This window comes from Mobula hypostoma, chromosome 19 (genome assembly GCF_963921235.1).
Source record: "Mobula hypostoma chromosome 19, sMobHyp1.1, whole genome shotgun sequence".
Taxonomy (NCBI): domain Eukaryota; kingdom Metazoa; phylum Chordata; class Chondrichthyes; order Myliobatiformes; family Myliobatidae; genus Mobula; species Mobula hypostoma.
The window spans coordinates 48,738,090-48,758,545 of NC_086115.1; the positions used below are offsets into that span (position 1 = coordinate 48,738,090).

At 41.6% G+C, this 20,456-nt stretch overlaps 1 protein-coding gene across 1 annotated transcript in view; it reads left to right on the forward strand.

Annotated features, from left to right (window-relative positions):
* Positions 1-20,456, forward strand: part of LOC134359017 (disintegrin and metalloproteinase domain-containing protein 12-like) — a 397,127-nt gene that overhangs the window by 302,251 nt on the left and 74,420 nt on the right. The window contains exon 11 of the mRNA XM_063071825.1: positions 9,383-9,531. Within this exon, the coding sequence (XP_062927895.1) occupies positions 9,383-9,531 (149 nt within the window). The remainder of the gene's footprint in view (positions 1-9,382; positions 9,532-20,456) is intronic.

Consider the following 20,456-nt stretch of genomic DNA (forward strand, 5'->3'; position numbering starts at 1 on the left):
AATCAAGATCAGGTTCAATTGAGTTATTTCCCAGGATATTGCAGCTTGTTTAAAGCAATAAAGGACTCCTACTGGGTGAGAAACTGGAATGACTGAGCATCTAATGGTGTTAGATCTCTTCACTTAATTCTATTAGAGAACACACCATTTAGAAAAGAAGTATTACAAGAACATGAACTAAAACTTTCAACCAATATCATCTAAAATATACCCGCATGAATTGAGTTTTCTTTAATTAAATAAACTTTCTAGAATAGATTAAATGCTCTCACTAAAATAATCTGTGTACAAAGATACCCAGTGGAAACTAACACCCCAGGGATTTCTGGAGGATTTCTCCGAGTATTTTTCAATAATATCAGTAAGAAATTGAATTGAAATTGAGCATATTTTCCCTAATGTTTCAACTAAATGGAGAATTTTTTAGAAATCTCCCATGCAGTCATAACGAGACAAAAAAAGCTTTTAAAAGAATCAGCCATTCTTCCTCCTGCACCTGTTGAATCCTTTCAACTTCTGTGGCTCCCTGCCTGACGTGTAACTATTGAAGCCTAATATTCAAGGCCTAATATCATGCAAGGGGACAGCATGGTTATGGAGAACTCCAAATCCTGACCTGCAAACCAATCCGTTCCGGTACACCAATGCATATGACTCATGTACAGTTCATTATCCTCACAAAAACACCTCAAGACATTTATAGTCATAGTCATAGTCATACTTTATTGATCCCGAGGGAAATTGGTTTTCGTTACAGTTGCACCATAAATAATTAAATAGTAATATATAAGTTATACCAGAAAATAAGTCCAGGACCAGCCTATTGGCTCAGGGTGTCTGACCCTCCAAGGGAGGAGTTTTAAAGTTTGATGGCCACAGGCAGGAATGACTTCCTATGACGCTCTGTGTTGCATCTCGGTGGAAAGAATCTCTGGCTGAATGTACTCCTGTGCCCAACCAGTCCATTATGTAGTGGATGGGAGACATTGTCCAAGATGGCATGCAACTTGGACAGCATCCTCTTTTCAGACACCACCGTCAGAGAGTCCAGTTCCATCCCCACGACATCACCGGCCTTACAAATGAGTTTGTTGATTCTGTTGGTGTCTGCTACCCTCAGGCTGCTGCCCAAGCACACAACAGCAAACCTGATAGCACTGGCCACCACAGACTCGTAGAACATTCTCAGCATCGTCTGGCAGATGTTAAAGAACCTCAGTCTCCTCAAGAAATAGAGACGGCTCTGACCCTTCTTGTAGACAGCCTCAGTGTTCTTTAACCAGTCCAGTTTATTGTCAATTTGTATCCCCAGGTATTTGTAATCCTCCACCATGTCCACACTGACCCCCTGGATGTACACAGGGGTCACCGGTGCCTTAGCCCTCCTCAGGTCTACCACCAGCTCCTTAGTCTTTTTCGCATTAAGCCGGAGATAATTCTGCTCACACCATGTGACAAAGTTTCCTACCGTAGCCCTGTACTCAGCCTCATCTCCCCTGCTGATGCATCCAACTATGGCAGAGTCATCAGAAAACTTCTGAAGATGACAAGACTCTATCGTAGTTGAAGTCCGAGGTGTAAAAGCTGAAGAGAAAGGGAGACAAGACCGTCCCCTGATTAAGGCAAAGCTTCCAGGGGGAAAACAAGTTCCTTGTTAACAAACATTTCAAGTGCATGGTTAAAAATATCCACACCACTATTCTCTTCCCGCTATCTCCAAATTAGAGCAATTTTGTTCTTTGGACACAATCATAAAACCAGGAAACAACAAGAATTCTGCAGATGCTGGAAATTCAAGCAACACACATCAAAGTTGCTGGTGAACGCAGCAGGCCAAGCAGCATCTATAGGAAGAGGCGCAGTCGACGTTTCAGGCCGAGACCCTTCGTCAGGACTAACTGAAGGAAGAGTGAGTAAGGGATTTGAAAGCTGGAGGGGGAGGGGGAGATGCAAAATGATAGGAGAAGACCGGCGGGGGAGGGATAGAGCCGAGAGCTGGACAGGTGATAGGCAAAAGGGGATACGAGAGGATCATGGGACAGGGGGTCACCCCCCCCCGTCTTTCTTCCCGGACCTCCTGTCCCATGATCCTCTCGTATCCCCTTCTGCCTATCACCTGTCCAGCTCTCGGCTCCATCCCTCCCCCTCCTGTCTTCTCCTATCATTTTGCATCTCCCCCTCCCCCTCCAGCTTTCAAATCCCTTACTCACTCTTCCTTCAGTTAGTCCTGACGAAGGGTCTCGGCCTGAAACGTCGACTGCGCCTCTTCCTAGAGATGCTGCTTGGCCTGCTGCGTTCACCATAAAACCAGGAGTAAGTTGTTGCCAGGTGAACAGTATGTATCCATAAACAGTTGCTATAAATGAGTCCTATTTCTGTCCCAAACTCATTTGTATCATTATATATGTAGATCTCCCTTGAATCAATGCATTTGGACTATATTTTACAAGCTTTTTATCCTGGTGCCTTCCCACTTCCTTTCCAATCCTCAAGAAGGGTCTCGGCCCGAAACATCTGCTTTCTGTTCATTTCCATGCTTGCTGCATGTCCTGCTGAGTTCCTCCAGCAATCTGTATGTGTTGCTTTGGATTGCCAGCATCAGAAGACTTCCTTGTGTTTAAGATATTACAACATATCTCTTTTGTTTTCTCTGTGATGCATTAAAATATTGTCTGTGATATATTTATGATTGCTAACCCAATGCATTTTAATAATTCTTAAGATAGCTTTATCAGCAAAAGTAAAAAAAAATAATGAGTTTCTCAGAGCACCACTTTAAGTAATATAATTTTAAACAATCAACATTAAAAATTATGCTGAACCATTTACTGATATAATTAGTGTGCAGAATAATGTTTAATAATTTTTGAAAGCAGCCTGCCGTTGCCCTTGCACCTAAGTGTTGAACCATTTCAATTTTGGGATCAGCGTCAAAGTCTGTTGAGAACTATTTGCAGAAACTTGGCGTGATGATTAACTTAAGTTTGTTGTGCACCACATCTGTGAATGCATCATTTCAGATGGCACAGCAGCATAGTGTACAGCGCTTTACGGTACCAGCTACCTGGCTTTGTACATTCTCCCCATAACCACATAGGTTTCCTCCAGGTGCTCGGGTTTCCTCCCACAGTCCAAAAACATACCGGCTGATAGGTTAAATGGTTATTGTAAACTGTCCTGTGCTAGGCTAGGATTAAACCAGGGGGGTGTTGCTAGGCAGGGCGGCATGAAGGGCCAGAAGGGCCGATTCCACACTGTATCTCAATAAATAAATAAACATATAATCAGATTTCTAGCACAGTTTAAAGTAAGACAAAAAAAAAGTCCCAGAAACTTGGTTTGCAGTGGACAAAACTTTCATAACGCCTTGTTTTACTGGATTCTTTTTGTCAAGTTAACATCAGGGCAGCCTACAGGAAATGCAGCCCTTTTTATTTTTCTTCCCATGCTTTGAAACTCAAAAACTGCTTAGAAGTGAAGCATGACTTCCTACTTTTCTGTTCAAATCCCCAAACAATGAATTATAACATTCTGTTAGATCACCAATTCACTTGCTGTACTTGCACGCTAACCTTTTGTGAATCATGCACTAGGACACTCAGATTCCTCTGCACCTCGGACCTCTGCAATCTCTTCATTTAGGTGCTTCTTGTTTGTAAAAATTTGTTGGCTTGGAGCACTGATTAGAGTAAATAAATGCTCTCATAGAGGGTCTAAATCCATAAAATGAGAAGCTGCTTTCCTAATCCTCCAGGCCCGTGAAGTCTATGCCTGAAAGATTTATCCAGCCCACTTTTCTCATATTAATCACATAAAGACAATTTCAACAAACATTACTGTCATTTAAACTAACAAATTCTAATTGGCTACAAGATGAAACGGGGAATATGGAATCTATGAAAGGGGCTCTAGGCTAAATTTGATACACTAATCCCTTGCTAGATACTACAAACCAAAATGTTTTAATGTCTGAAAAGCAGGATGTTACAAATGCACACACAGAAGTTAAGTAAGTGGGAAAACATATGTGGCAGAAGAAGTCCGATATGGGGAAATCTGAGGTAATTTACTCTGTATCCAAGAAAATCAAATGGGAATATTTTCTTCTTGTTGACAGAGAAAGAATTTTGAAAAAGGAAGGATGAGAAATTAGTAGAAATATATGCAAATCTATATGAGGAACTGAAAAACTATCCGGAAATCAGGGAGCTGATTCCCAGAAATGAACTCAAACCTGGCCTCAAGAAAGCATCCCAGAAACACAAGATAACTTTCAGCAATGCCATTCGCTTAGGGAGAGAGATGATGAAATGGCAATGAAGCCAAGTTTGTGCTTGATGCAGTTAGTAGATACTATACATATGAATTGTGATCGGGGTAGGCCACTTAGGCCTTCAAACCTACTCTGTGATTATAGCTGATCTGATTTTAACCTCATTGCTAGATCCTTCATTAGCCTTGCCTAGCAAGAATTTATTTACCTCTCTCTTCAAAGTATTCAAAGAATTTACTTCCACTGCTCTTTGAGAAACATCATTTGAAAGGTTCACGATCTCATCTCTGTCTTGAATGGGTGAATCTTTATTTTCAAGCAATGACCATTGGTCGACTATGGATGTTGCAGCCTAGCCGTCTGGATACACAAGCCAGGGCACTACGATATGGAGAGTAAGTTGCTGCCCATGTAACAAACCCCATCCCCCAGTCCTTCCATGCATCTGCTCTACCCAGAGGAACACAGAGATTGATTTCAATAGGTTTCAATAAATGCTCTGACAATAGCATTTAATGTCAGAGAACTGTAAGCAATATACATCCTGAAATTCTTTTTCTTCACTAACATCCACGACAACAGAGGAGTGCCCTGAAGAATGAATGACAGTTAAATCATTGAACCCCAAAGCCCCCCCAACTCCCCCGCCAGCAAAAAGCATTGGCACCCCGCCTCCGAGCACTCAAGCACGCAGCAAAGCATCACAGACTTGCAGTACCCCAAAGACTACTCGTTCACCTGGTAATTCGGCATACCACAGGCTCTCACACTCTCTCTCTCTCTCTCTCTCTCTCTCTCTCTCTCTCTATCTCTCTCTCTCTCTCTTCTCCCCCCTAATAAGGGAAAAAGAGGTGTCCCCATTTCACAGCAAGAGGGGAGACATAACAAAACAACTCGCTGATTTATGGTGTTAATAGTCTGTTGTGTCGCTTTTTCCGAGTTCTGTGCCCAAAGGACTCATGTCTCTTGGCACACAGCCAGCAGCCAGCTCGCTGCTTTCAATCTTCCATGTACTCCCACAACACATCAGGCGACGGCACCAGCCTTGAATCCACCCACCTCCAGAGCCATGAAAATCCAGCACCCTGAAGGTGCGCTGGTCTTCCAGGCCACCTTGGAATATCGAAAAGCGGCCGGTTGTGAGGCCCTGAGAGCGGGTCCCATTTCTGCAAAGAACCATAGTCAGTGCGTAACTCCAGGTCAGGGTCTTCAAAAGAACCTTGAAAGGGGAAAAAAAGGAGATATCAAAGATAGAAATAGAGCTCTTTCTGAAGATGCCAGCGAAGGAGTGGCCGTTAGGCACCATCATCCCTCCTGAGCTCCGCCCGAATTGATACAGTTTGGCACCAGCAGCGCTCAACATAGGACTGGCTTAGGGACTCCCCCTGGATTTACTCCCAAAGCCTTCCCCATGAGTGGGTATAGTCACAAGATAACAGAGGTTTGAGATCAGAGTTTTCCTTCTCCTAGAAGAGCTGCCAGTCCCATCTGCCCAAAGTGACTGGTTTTAAAGCACCAGTAACCCACCTTTGCCCCTTCTCCTGCCTGTAGAAACAGTTTCACTGGGCTTAGTAGCTAAGGCGCACATGAAGGCCAGGAGCTGGACTTGGTTGTCAGAGGCTATTTGAGGCGCATACCATTGGGAACATTTAATAGGTATTGGGAGCTTATCCCCACTACCACCCCCAGCTATAACAACCTTAAGAAACCTTAAGCAGTGACTATTAATTCAATATTCCCCTTCAAGACGAAATATCCTCTCTATATCTACCCTGTCAAGATCCCTCAGAATCAAGGAACTCTTCGGAATGCCACCTGACACATGCCTAGCCTATTTAACCATTTCTTATATGCCAACTCAACCTTTCCAGGTACAGTATCATGCCGATAATCCTTCTCTGAATTATTTCCAATGCATGAACATCCACCCTTGAATAAGGAGATGAATACTATGCACATGACTCCAGATATGATCTCATTAATACTCACAGGAATCAAGCAATTCCCCTGACAATGAATTATAACGTTCTGTTAGGTGCCCTATCCATTTGCTGTACTTGAGCACTAACCTTCTGTCGCTCATGCACGTGGACACCCAGAACCCTCTGCACTTCAGACCTCTGAAATCTCCTTTCATTTAGATGTTTCTTCGTGTTTTTTTTTTGTTTTACTCCCAAAATGGATATTACTTAAAATTCCAAGTTTTGTTCAGACTGACCAAAAACATTGAGGCACTCCTCTTAGGGTGTTCGTCCATCGTCGTTGATGAAGACCTTGACACCATTAGTCAAATGATGATGGTGTCGAGACTAGTGCTTGATTTGGATTTAAGTGAAGGAGAGTTGCGCAGCGTCAGCCTCACTCTGTCTTCCCAATTCCCATCTGGATCCAGTGGCAAGACAAGAGTCGAGACGGCTGGAGATGGGACTAGGTGCAGTGGATGACCAGGCCGTCTCCTGTGTCTAGTCGTACTCTACGTGTTCCACGACGCTTGCAGGGACCGCCTTCCTGACTGTTGGACCTTCCATTGGTCTCATCCGCTCAATCCGCCGGAGTCTCTGTCTTCACATGCTGGGATAGACAACTCCCTATCTCACCGAGGGTTTGAGACCCGTCGGCTACCTTCACCTAGTTTAGCCGGCTTGTCGAAGCTGTTGCCTGGGGTGTGGCCGCTGTCGCATGCAAACAGCTACGGGGAGCCACAGGTGAGAGCTGAGTGCCAGGTGGGGACCAAAGGTGGACAAACCGCCTTGAGAAGGACGTGACATGTTCCCCCACCAGAGGTGCTACCCCTCCCTGACACCCCATACACCCCTCTTACAGGTTACATTCCTCTGAATGTGGTTAAAAATAAACTTATATGGGTTTAGATTGAATGAGGATGACAACAAATACATTTTCTTTCTCAAAAACAGCTTCTCAATAACAATTCATTGCTTGGATACTGAAGTAATCAAGTCATTCTGCCTTCTACATTGTTTGATATCTGCTATTTCAGTCAAAATCCATTCCAGTGCTTCCCAAAAGGGTGATTAAAAACCAAACCATCTTAATTATTCCTTTAATTCTGAATTTCTTTCCGAGATTCACAGAAAGGTGATGACCACATACAAATAAGAAGGGTGTATAAAAGAGCAAAAATTGCTACAGAAGCAAAAGTTCAAAGTTCTAAGTAAATATATTACTAAAGTACATATATGTCATCATATATGTACCTTCTTCCTGATGGCAGCAGCAAGAAGAGAACACATCCTTGGTGGTGGAGGTCCCTGATGATGGATGCTGCTTTCCTGTGACAAAGATTCATGTAGATGTGCTCATTGGTGGGGAGGGCTTTAACCATGATGGACTTGGCCGTATCCACTACTTTTTGTAGGATTTTCAGTTGAAGGGCATTGGTATTTGCATGCCACGCTGTGATGCAGCTAGTCAGTACACTCTTCGCCATACATCTATAGATGTCACACCGAATCTTCGCAGACTCCTAAGGAAGTAGAGGCACAGCGGTGCTTTCTTCATTATCGCAATTACATGCTGGGTCCAGGAAAGGTCCTCTGAAATAGTAACACTGAGATTCATGTATATGAAAAAAAACGAAAGAAGGCAAAATAACAGTAACAAAAGGACTCTGAAGATAGATGGAGAGTTATTTATTATATAATTATGAGGGAGGAAAAGAAATAGCCAAGAGTCTTCTGGACTACTATAAAACATGAGGACAAATGAAAATAAAGAAATAAATATATACTTTGAGTAATACCTGATGAATAAGGAACATGATAATATGATTAATATTTCAGGGAAATGAATTATAGATAAACTGAAGTTGACATAAGCGAAGAAACTGCATTTTAAAACTGGGACAACAGGATGTCAAATCCTCTGTATTTACTGCTTTCTATCCCAACAATTTGAAGGAAGCAAGTGTGGAAATTCAGACATTCGAAAGCTGTGCTCGTTCAAGTTTTCTTTCTTTATTTGGAAAATTGCAAAATAAACTCACATTTGAAAAGTGAGAGAAAGAAAATAGAGGATATTGGAGATTTGTGTGTCTCACATATATCTGATGCAAGGAAGTTCTGGGAGTTTATAATTTAGGACAGAGTAATTGAGCACATAAGAGAAATCAGAGCCAACTGGAGGAAGCCAAAGTGGATTTGAAAAGTGTGGTACAAGTCTAACAAATCTGAGTGATAATTGTGAGGAAGTAATTGAAGGAGCTGTCAGAGACAGGTCCTTAGAAATGCTTTATACCAACTTCCAAATGGCATTTAGTCAAATTTCATGTGAAACGTTGTGAGATAAAATGACAGCTTTGAAGATGGGAAAATTTTTGATTTGATTGGGGTGTGCTGCAGTATTAGTAGACAGAGAGGCATACTAGCAGACCGAATGGGTACATACTCATATTTAAAGGAAGTCACTCATGCCACCAGATACTGTAATGCTGGTGGTCATCTCTTCATGGTATTAATTAATGCCTTACATTAAGCAGTGGAGAGTCATATCTGCGAATTTTCTGTCCACACAAGATAGGTGATATTGCAAGTAGACTTGACAGATATGTACTGTAAAATTGTGAAGAGACAATGATAGGAAGTGACCTGAGAGAAAGCTTTACTGTCAGCAAGAGTGTCCAAGGCAAGGAAGATCAGTTTCAGAATCTGCGAAATAAATTGAACAAAGGGTGGCAGAGCTATGAAAGTTGTTCACAGATACGCAGTCACAGTAGATACTAGCTCAGTGAATCGCTAAAATCAGAGAATGGTTGATTTATGTTCACCTAGGTTTTTAAAAGATATGGAGTAAAGATCTGTCATACCACTAATGAATGACAGAACAATGCCAAGATCTTAATGGCCCCCTATCATTCCTGCATTATTATAGCCAAAGGAAATGAATATGGAAACTACATTTAACTGGAGATTTGCATAGCAGTGAGTCCATTTACTAATTTATAGTGTAATGGACATTATGAGATCCTTCTGACTCGCATATAAAGTCAACATACTTCTTTGATTACTTTGAGTATTTCAGCTTTTTAGATGGAACAGTGCTCTTTCTGACGTTTAAACTCCAAAATACGATTTTGGCTCTGCAATTTTACAGGATCATTCGGATAATCCTCTTGGCGCAGCAGTTACTATGGCGCACGAGCTGGGCCACAATTTTGGCATGAACCACGACACTCCTGAACGTAGCTGTACCTGCAAGGCATCATCAGACAAAGGGGGCTGCATCATGACACCATCCACCGGGTAAGCTACACGGTTGCACGTAGACAATGTATTTGTCTGCGCTTCATCGTTGAAATTTGGAAGCTGTCTAAGAAAATATTGTAGTGTTGGAGACTGAAAAAAATATACGAGTATGCAATTTTTTTGGCTGTGACATCCCTATGGTATTCTAAACATAGCATTGCACAAACTATGGACTAAGGAACTCACACTTCATTTTAATTCTTTAACAGTTCATAGTTTTTGGATCATTGTGGGCCTGGTATGGGATATTATTTTATGAAGCAATATGTCAACAACCAATGAATTCAGTATTAAATGGCTATTGTTATAAGGTCCAAACAAAATACATGTTTGCCTTCATTCTTAATCAGAATGCCCAGAATCTGTGACTGAACATCAAACCCCATCCAGGGTAGAGAACTCCAAAGATTCGCTACTCTCTGAGTGAAGAAACTTCTTCTCATCTCAGTTATATACAGTCTATTGTTTACCATGATTGTGTCCAGAGTAACCTGTTCTCCATTAATACAGAATTGGGGAATGCCCATTACTCTGTAAATATTCTGTTCTACACAAACTAGTTGTATTCCTGGGACTGATACAGCTGAAATGCCTGTTAAATCAATTATAAGCTCGATAGATAATAATAGGATAAATTATCTATTGTGTGTGAATAGATTGAGTGGAAAAAGCAGACCAAACAAAATTGATTGTAGTATGTTGATGGACTAGTGATGTTAGCTCTAACAGATTGGATATTATTCAACCAACCGGCTGCCAACTATAACTCATTACAAGCCTTAGATTGTCCTCACAGACTAATATTTAAGGATCATGGTTCTGCAAAGTATTATCACATACTTAAAAATGCCAAATGGAGTTAATTAAATCACAAAAACGAGAAAATCTACAGATGCTGGAAATCCAAGCAACACACACAAAATGCCGGAGGAACTCAGCAGACCAGGCAGCATTTGTGGAAAAGAGTAAATAGTTGACATTTCAGGCTGAGACCCTTCACCAGGACTGGAGATAAAAGATGAAAGGTCAGAGTAAGAAGGTGGGAGGAGGGGAGGAAGAAATACAAGGTAGTAGGTGATCGGTGAAACCGGGAGAGGGGGAGTGATGAAGTAAAGAACTGGGAAGTTGATTGGTGAGAGAGAGAAAGGGCTAGAGAAGGGGAAATCTGATAGGAAAAGACAGAAGGCCATGGAAGGAGGAGAAGGGAGAGGAGCACCAGAGGGAGGTGATGGGCAGGTAAGGGGATAAGGTGAGAGCGGGAAATGGGAATAGAGAAAGGTGAAGTGGGAGAGGGCAGTTACTTGGAGTTTTGAGAAATCGATGTTCATGCCATCAGGTTGGAGGCTACCAGATGGAATATAAGGTGTTGCTCCTCCAACCTGAGTGTGGCCTCATCGCACAATGAGCAGAAAGGAGTTCATTAAATGCTATCTACACACAAGGATCAGCATGTAACATCCAGTACTACTTTTTCACCACACTGCATTCCATAATTAAACTTCGCTAGTTGAGGAAAATTTCTGCTTTCCCAGTAAACATTCCATCAATAATGATTGACCTTAGTTTTATTTTGTTGGAGTTTCTCATGCTGGTCTTAATTCTGTGCTTATGTGGAGAATAAGTAGTAAGAAGAACGTAGTGCTTTAACCTCTGTCTGATATATTGCTTGTGACAAGACTCGTATAGTTTAGCCAGCAGTGCAGAACTTGACATGAAATACAAGTAGAAATATCACATTTACCCAAGAGGCGTTCTGCTGTAAAATGTGCCCATGGGTCTCTATTACCTCTCAGTAGTAAATTGTCCCAAGTGCTAACATTTGAACTTGTCATAACATTTTAATATCAATTTATGCTGTCTAAAGGACTGGCCTGTTGCAGACTCTATGCCAAAAACCTGTTTTAGAAAACATGACTTACTTTAAGGACAAGATGTCTAAAACATGCCACTTGTAAGCAGGAGTCTCTAAAATGAGATTCCAATATGAAGTAATATTTGCAAGCAATAACTAACTTTAAGCGATAAGTTCGTGGCCTAAGGTAGAAGGAGTCAATTTTAGAAAACCTAGCACATATATTTTTCAACATAGTCCCCTCCTACATTTACACACTTAGTCCAGCGGTCGTGGAGCATACAGATCCCTTCTTTGTAGAAGTCGGCGTCTTGGACCTCTAAAAATTGGTCCACAGCAGGGGTGATTGATAAGTTCGTGGCCTAATGTGGAAGGATATGAGTTATTAACTTCAAACTTTCTGCATAATCACTCAAAGAGTTGAACTGCATGTGCCTGTAACGAGAGCTGTATAACTCATCTCCTTCTACTTTAGGCCACGAACACCACTCACCTCTCCTGTGGACCACTTTCTGGAGGTCCAAGATGTTGACTTCTACCAAAAAGGGATCCGTATGCTCCACAACCGCTGGACTAATTGTGTAAATGTAGGAGGGGACTATGTCGAAAAATAAATATGCTAAGTTTTCTAAAATTGATTCCTTCTACCTTAGGCCATGAACTTATCAATCACCCCTGGTAAAATGCTGGAGGAACTCAGCAGATCAAACAGCATCTATAGAAAGGAATAAACAGTCGACATTTTGGACAAAACCTTGTATCAGGATCTGCAGAATCTCTTGTGTTTCTGATAAATTTATGTAGTTGTTTTGATGGTTACACTTAAAGGCAAAAGAATTTTTTTTGGTATATGAGATTATCCATACAAGAAGTTAGACAGATTAGTATAAATCAGGATTCCCATGCAGAAATTTCTCAATGGAGTTTCAAGCCAATTAAAATTCTACATGGACAATTATTAATTGACAATTGTTATATTTTTATTAATAAATAAGGATTATTTTCTTTGTAACCCAGGAAGTAGGTGAATGCATTTTCATATTAATTTCCAATATACATTTGACTTGACTTTAAAATGAAGCTTTAAGGCCTAGTCTACATTATAAGGCAGTGACATTGAACCACATAGTTTCAGAATAAAATTGTGAAAACTTTGTTTATATTATCTGATATAATACATTAATATGTGATTAGATTAATTGATTGTCCAGCCTATTTCAAACCTCCAACAAAACTAATTTATCTGGAAGCTGTGGCATTGTCCTTTGGTGACATAGACTCATTGAACACTACAGCATAGGAACAGGCTATTCAGACCATCTAGTCCATGCCGGGTCATAAGTCTGCCTAGTCCCATCAACCTGCACCTGAACCATTGTCATCCATACTCCTCCCATCCATGTACCGATCTAAATTTCTCTTAAATGTTGAAATTTAACCACAACCACCACATGTGCTGGCAGCTCATTCCACTCTCTCACCACCCCCGAGTGAAGAATTTCAAGTTCAATTTCAAGTTTAATTGTCATTCAGCCCTTCATGAATACCTATGGATACAGCCAAATGAAGAAGTTTTACTTTTGGGCCAAGGTGCAAAACACAGTACCAACAGTCACACACAGCACATATAAGATAGCAGTAGTATTGTCACCTGAAAAATATATAGTCCAGGTTCCTGAGTCTATGAATGTTCCAGCAGTCTACATTCAAACAAAATACATCTTGTCTTCTGCCGAGCGAACACTGGGCGGGGGGGGGAATGGACAGCACTGACCATGGATGCCATGCCACACCACTTCCTGTGCCCTGGTGGACTAGCCAACCTCTTTGGCACCTGCAAGCAGGTGGCACCGCAGCTTGATGCCAAGTCCTCACTACAACTGAGGCCACGCAGCTCCCCTGCTGTTTGCCAATAAGCCAGTGAATTGGACTTGCAGCTTTCCACATTAACAATGTCCAACAGGGTCTTGCAATCACAAGAAAAGTGACTACAATGATCGCTCTCTGTTAGACTACACATATCCTTCGTGCACCACTGCCTCTCTGTCGAAGGCAGCATCACAATCCACACCAAGTCCAGCTCCTTCAGTTTCTCCACCATTAAGCAACTCACTGCTAGAGTAGACCTGAGTATTTTAAGCTCTTATTGTCCAGCAGAGTCTTGCAATTGTAAAAAAATATATTTTTAAGACAATAACACCTTAGGTTAGCCCTGTAGAAGCCTCTGCATCAAAGTGAACTGCCATCTTACAAGAAGTACCGGAAGTTCCTCCTCATGTTTCCCTAAGCATTTCATCTTTCACCTTTAACCCATGACCTTTAGTTGTAGTACCATCCAACCTCAGTGGATAAAGCCTGCTTGTATTTACCCTATCTATACCCCTCATAATTTTACATACTGTGCCTCTATCAAATCTCCCCTCAATCTTCTATGCTCCAGGCAAAATTTCCAATCCTATTCAACCTTTCCCTATAGCTTAGGTCATCAAGTCTTGACAACACCCTTGTAAATTTTCTCTGCACTCTTTCAATTTATTTACACCTTTTCTGTAGGTAGGTGACCAAAACTGCACACGGTACTCCAAATTAGGCCTCACCATCTTGTACAATTTCAACGTAACATCCCAACTCCTGTATTCCATACATTAATGTACTACCTCAGCTTGAATGCTAAACTACTGAACATTCTTGACCAACTTCCCATACGGGACCTTGTCAGATGCCTTGCTAAAGCCCATGAAGACAATATCCACCTTCTTGCCTTCATCAGCTTTCCTGGTGACTTTGAAAAATTCTGAAAAACTGGTTAGCCATAACTTACCACACATAAAAGCATGTTGACTATCCCTAATCAGTCCCCATCCTTCCAAATAATTATCTATCCAGTTGCTTGGAATACCTTCCAATAATCTTCCCACTACTGATGTCAGGCTCACTGGCCTATAATTTTCTGGCTTATCCTTAGAGCCAAATTATGCCAGACTTACTTCCTGGCATAAATTACATACTACTATTTAACTATTTATGGTTTATTACTATTTAATTATTTATGGTGCAACTGTAACGAAAACCAATTTCCCCTGGGATCAATAAAGTATGTCTATAACTATGACTATAAACAACGGAACACCATTAGCTATCATCCAAACCTCCAATATCTCTCTCATAGCTAAGGGCATTTTAAGTACCTCTGCTAGGACCCCTGCGATTTCTGCACTAGCCTCCCACATGGTCTGAAGGAATATCTTGTCAGGCCCTGGGAATTTATCCACCCTAATTGCTCCTCTGTAGTATTTATAGAGTCCATAACTTCTTTGCTGCTTTCCTTCACCTCCATAGACTCTGTGTTCATCCCCCAAGTAAACGCAGATGCAAAAACAAATCCATTTTAGATCTCCAACAACTCTTTTGGCTTCATGCATAGCCTACCTTTCTGATCTTCCAGACAACTAATTTTGACCCTTGCTACCCTTTTGCTCTTAATATATATCTATAGAAACCCTTAAAATTCTCCTTCGCCTTGTCTGCTAGTGCAACCTCGTGCTTTCTTTTAGCCCTACTGACTTCCTTCTTAATTGTTCTCTTGCATTTCTTATATTACTCATGTAGTTCATTTGTTTCCACCTGCCAGTACCTGACATGCACCTCCTTTTTCTTAACAAGGGCCTCAATATCTCTCAAACACCAAGGTTCCCAAAACCTGTTCTCCCTGCCTTTTACTCTGTACTTTCAAAAAATTACACTTTTGAAAGCCTCTCGGTTACCAAGTATATCTTTGCCAGAAAGCAGCCTGTCCCAGTTCACACTTGCCAGATCCTTTCCGACACCATCAAAATTGGCCTTTCTCCAATTTAGAATCTCAGCCTGAGGATCAGACCTATCTTTTCTATATTGACTTTGAAACTAATGGCATTATAACCACTAGGTGCAAAGTGTTCGACACAAATTTCTGTCACCTGCCCTGTCTCATTCGCTAATAGGAGATCTAGTATGACACTCTCTTTAGCTGAGATTCTATGTACTGATTAAGGAAACTTTCCTAAGCACATTTGACAAATGCTTTCCCATCCAACCCTTTTACATAATGGGAATCCCAGTCATTATGTGCAAAGTTAAAATCACCTACTATCACAACCTTATGTTTCTTGCAACAGTCTGCAATTGCTGTACAAATTTGCTGCTCTAGATCCCGCAGACTGTTGGGTGGTCTGTAAGTTAATCCCATTAACATTGTCATACATTTATTATTCCTCAGTTCTACCCATAGAGCCTTACTAGATGAGCTCTCCAGTCTGTCCTAACTGAGCACTGGCATGAAGTTTCCTCTGACTAGTAACGCCACTTCTCCCCCTGTAACCCCTCCCACTCTCTCACATCTAAAACAACAGAACCCTGGAACATTCCGCTGCAAGTCCTTTCCCTCCTACAAGTCTCACTAATAGCTACAATGTCATCATTCTACGTGCTGATCCATGCCCTAAGCTCATCTGCCTTTCCTATCATACTGCTCACATTGAAAATATACACAGCTCAGAACATTAGTCCCACCATGCTCTACCTTTTCCTGACATTGTATGTAACATCCTTCTCCACAACCACTCCACTAACTGCTCTGGGACTGCGGTTCCTATCCCTAAGTAACTCTAGTTTAACCCCTCCACCCCCCATGCAGCACTGGCAAAGCTTCCCGCTAAGATATTCATCTCCCTATAGGCCAGGTACAACCTGTCCCTTCTGTATAGGTTCCACCTTCTCTGGAAGGCAGCCCAATCATCCAAAAACCTTTTGGCACCATCTCCTCAGCCATGTGTTAAACTGTACGATCTTCTTATTTCTGGGCTCATTGGTACATGGTACAGGTAGCAATCCTGAGATCACCACCCTGGAGTTCCTGTCCTTTAACTTTAGCACCAAAGTCCCTGAACTCGCTTTGCAGGACCTCACCAGCACTCCGACCCATGTCATTGTTACCGACGTGGACCACGACCTCTGCTTTCTCACCCTCCCACTTAAGAATGCTGTGTACTTGATCCGAGAGGTCTCTAACCCTGCAACTCGGGATGCAACGTACCACCTGAGCATCTGATTCTTAGCCACAGAACCTCTTTCTCTGTTCCCTTAACCAACAAGTTCCCTGTCACTACAGCTAGCCTTTTCTCCCCACTTCCCTTCTGAGCTACACTGCCAGACTTAGTGCCAAAGACCTGACTGTTGTGGCTTTCCTCTGTTAGGTCATCCCTCCCCCAACAGTATCCAAAGTGGTAAATCTATTGCTGAGGAGAAAAGCCATAGGGGTGGGGTACCGCACTGGCTGCCTATCCCCTTTCCCCCTCCTGACGGTCACCCAATTACTTGTGTCCCACATCTACCTCCCTGTACGTCCTGTCTAACAACCCCTCAGCTTCCCGCATGATCTGGAGTTCCTCCAGCTCCAGCTCCAACTGCTTAACACACAGTCTATTAGAAGCTGCTGCTGAATGCACTTCCTGCAGATGTAGTCATCAGGGACACCGGTGGTCTCCCTTCCTTCGCACATCCTGCAAGAGGAGTATTTCACAACCCTTCCTGGCATCCCCACTGCTCTAAATGTAGAATAAGAAAGAATGAAGAATAAATAACAAAAAACAAATATACTTACGGCCGATTGCTCTCATTGCCAAAGCGTCAACTCCCCACTCTAACTCTGCTTACTCACACAATAGTTGCACCACTTAAACCTAACTTTTTTTTTCTTGCTATGCTTAATTATGTGCAATCCAGTGTCTCCTTGGGAACTGCAGCATACAAAATCTGTTGCCTCCGCTCACTTCTTTTAAACTTTCTCTCCCCCTACGTAATCCGATGTCTCTTCATGAACTGCCAGTCCTGTAGTCAGCTAGGCAACCAGATGTCAGAAAGTCATTGTACAAAAGTTCCAGGTAAAAATCTATGTATAATATGCTGTATATATTCAGTCCAAAATGGGATGTTTTTTAAAGCTTTCATCCATAATGAAGAATATTCAAAATATATAAAATGGTGATTTGACAGAAAACCTATTGACAAATTTACACATGCCAAAGAATCTCACATGTCTAGTATGAACAGCATGGAGACCATCTCCAGCCACATTGTGGTAGGTAATGTTAACCCACTGAATGGACAGAGGAAGATTAAAAATCCACCATCTGGAATCTTATATCTTTTAAACTTCTAATTTTAATGGAGGCACATTGAGAGTAGGGTAACTTATTTCCTACTCGGAGGAACTCATTAATTACTGAAGCATTTTAAATAAGGATACATTTACTTTAGTTTTTAGACATACAGGAAGGATTTGCTGGACTCGGGAAAACCTGACTGATAAGGGGAGACAAGTAGGACCATACCCATCAGATCAGTGCCTTGACAGTCCTGTACGTGGGCCAAGAGGAGCTGGTGCATCCTGTCTGGCCCTATCTATAGCCAGCTGGCCCATCAGCCAAGCTGACTGAGGCCATGAAATTCATGCAAAAATTTTAAATTAAGTCCTGTTGTTAAATTTGGCAGCACCTCTAAGAAATACTTACCTCTGAGTTTCCTGGCTGCTAAAACTCTCCCCCAGTTCCTTCCTTCCTAGCCATCAGTATTGGGGTATTTAACACACAGTATTTCTTCTGTAGATGGGCCAGATTTATGTCCTGCATCCAATGAAGGTAAGCAATGACATTTTAATTAGGTTAGGTTTATACTTTGCTCTGGTTATGGAAAATAACACTAAGCACATGCATCCTTAGATGACTTGAAAATGAACAAACCAAATGCAGTGATCTGTTTAAGTAGAAAATCCATCCGAGTGCAAAGGTCTCTTCTAACTTCTTCAATTCAAGGTCAAGGGACATTGGTTTTGAACACACTTACTGCAAAATGTTGGCATCTTGACGGTTTTCTCCATCTATCAAGCTGTAAAGGATGAAATGTTTCTGTTTACCAAATTTAAACACAGCCAATCTATCTTGGCTTTTTATCAGTGATTTTCCTGCAGACTCAGATATTATGACTTGCCAACATGCAACTATATTCCAAAGGTAATTCTTCCATTAACCCCTTTTATATGTTCAGAGTTTCCTATGTTGTTAGCAGAAAGAACCCTATAATATTCAAACACAAGATTCGTATCTTTCACCTGTGTTTCTTTTGCAATTTATTTTACTGATGGATCTGTAGCCTAACATGTAATAGAGAAGGGAGATGAGCCAACAATTTATAGGTTTGACATGATTACAGCTACTTTGCCTGGCTGCATGATTTCCTCTAGAAAAAACTGTTGTCTGAGTGAAATCCCCAGTGTGGTCTGGAGACAGACCCCTCTAGATTAATGCTCGCAAGCTGTCAGCTTTGATGAATTAGCTCTCAGAGTTCATTTTATGCTTGAGCCACAACTTCAAAGTGTTTTTGTTACATTTGTGAATGTAATATTTTTTTGTCAAGCTACCCAGGCCATGTGTCAAATCTGTCACCAATCATAACAACATTAAATCTTTATTAACGTGTGATTTCTTTGTCACAAAGCCTTTTTATGCATCTTATGAAAATAAAGTTTCAAACTGAAGTTAAGTATTTTCACACAGTTCTTTGGAAATAACATGGACAGCTAAGAGCATGGAAGTACTTAAATGGTAAATGGTCAGCGAGTTTAAAAAGTAATAAGACATTTGTCCTTATATTTATAGAGGACTAGCACAGATCAGGCAGAAGGTGCAGTGGGTGAAAATTTAACAGCAGGTCCTGATATAATTTTGGGACCCCATTTTGCAGCCTCAGCTCTCAGTCAAGGAACTCACCAAGACCAGGCTGTGGAGAAGGAGTGGAGAATAGAAGGAGGAAGGGATCATTATTTGTGGGAATGTTGAGAGCATAGGATCCGGTTAGAGGAACCAGAAAGAGGGGTGAGGATTAAAGAGGTGGTGGCTGCAGCTGAGGAGTGCTTGGAGATCACAAGGTCCCAATTGCTGGGAGGTTAGCAGATTGTTTGGTGATTTGGGGGGATCTTTCCTCTTTCTCAACTATAAGCATTGTTGATATAAACTTACACATTGGGTTTAGGTGGGAAGCCCTGTCTGCTGAGTTAAAATTTAACATCTATAAGCCTGCTAAAGTATTTCAGTTAGTGGCCTTCCATGCCTCCTCTCCAATGTGCTGCCTTTTCCCACTGAACTAGGGTTGTTGGAATTCAATTGGCTTTAAACTTACTGTTTTTGGAATCCCAATCGCTACTCTGAAAGCGGCCTATTCCCTGCTCTCCACCCTGCTTCAGCCAAGAGAGATCCAGGAGTTATAATAACCTCACTGGTTCATTGTTAATTTCCTGTTCTGCTCGGTCCTCTAGAGAGTTTATTTCTGAAGTTCCTTGCTCATTTTGTCATTGGACTTTAATTTGTAAGCTTGGTTCTGAAGTATTAGAGACAGAATCATAATATACAGATTTCCGAACGTGTTGCTAGGGTCACTCCTTAGAAGGTACGTGAGTTTCCTTTGGCTGGGGATGCTCACCTCGTCTCATACTTCTTCCCTTTTACTTGATTCCTGACAAAACTCATACAGATGTTTGCAGGGGGAGAAAGGGAGCGGTGCATCCCATCACACGTGCTTGGCTGCACTAAACAAAGCTGTTTCGCTTTGATAGTAACGTAAAATAACTTTTAAGGTTTTAAAACAACATTGAGATTATTCTCAATATTGATTTTTATAGTACAAAATTAATTAGTCCCTATCACTGTTAATACTCCATGTCAACCTTGAGCCAACCATCTGAGGCAATAATACATAGCCCTACAACCTTGCCTGCCATATGCCTGTTTAATGGTTCCCTATCGACATATTCCAACAAAAATGTTACAAAGTATGTTTATTGTTAACCAAAGCTCAGACTGCACAATTTGCCAAACTGACCAATTATATTGAAGGCAAAAGAAACTGCTTCAGAGACAAAAAGGCTGTTTCAGATAAACCACACTGGCAGTGTTCTCTTGTCTCACACACTCACGTTGCTTTCTCCTCCCGTTGTCCATCTGCACATCAACTCCCCACTCCTGGTTCTACTTGCCCATCA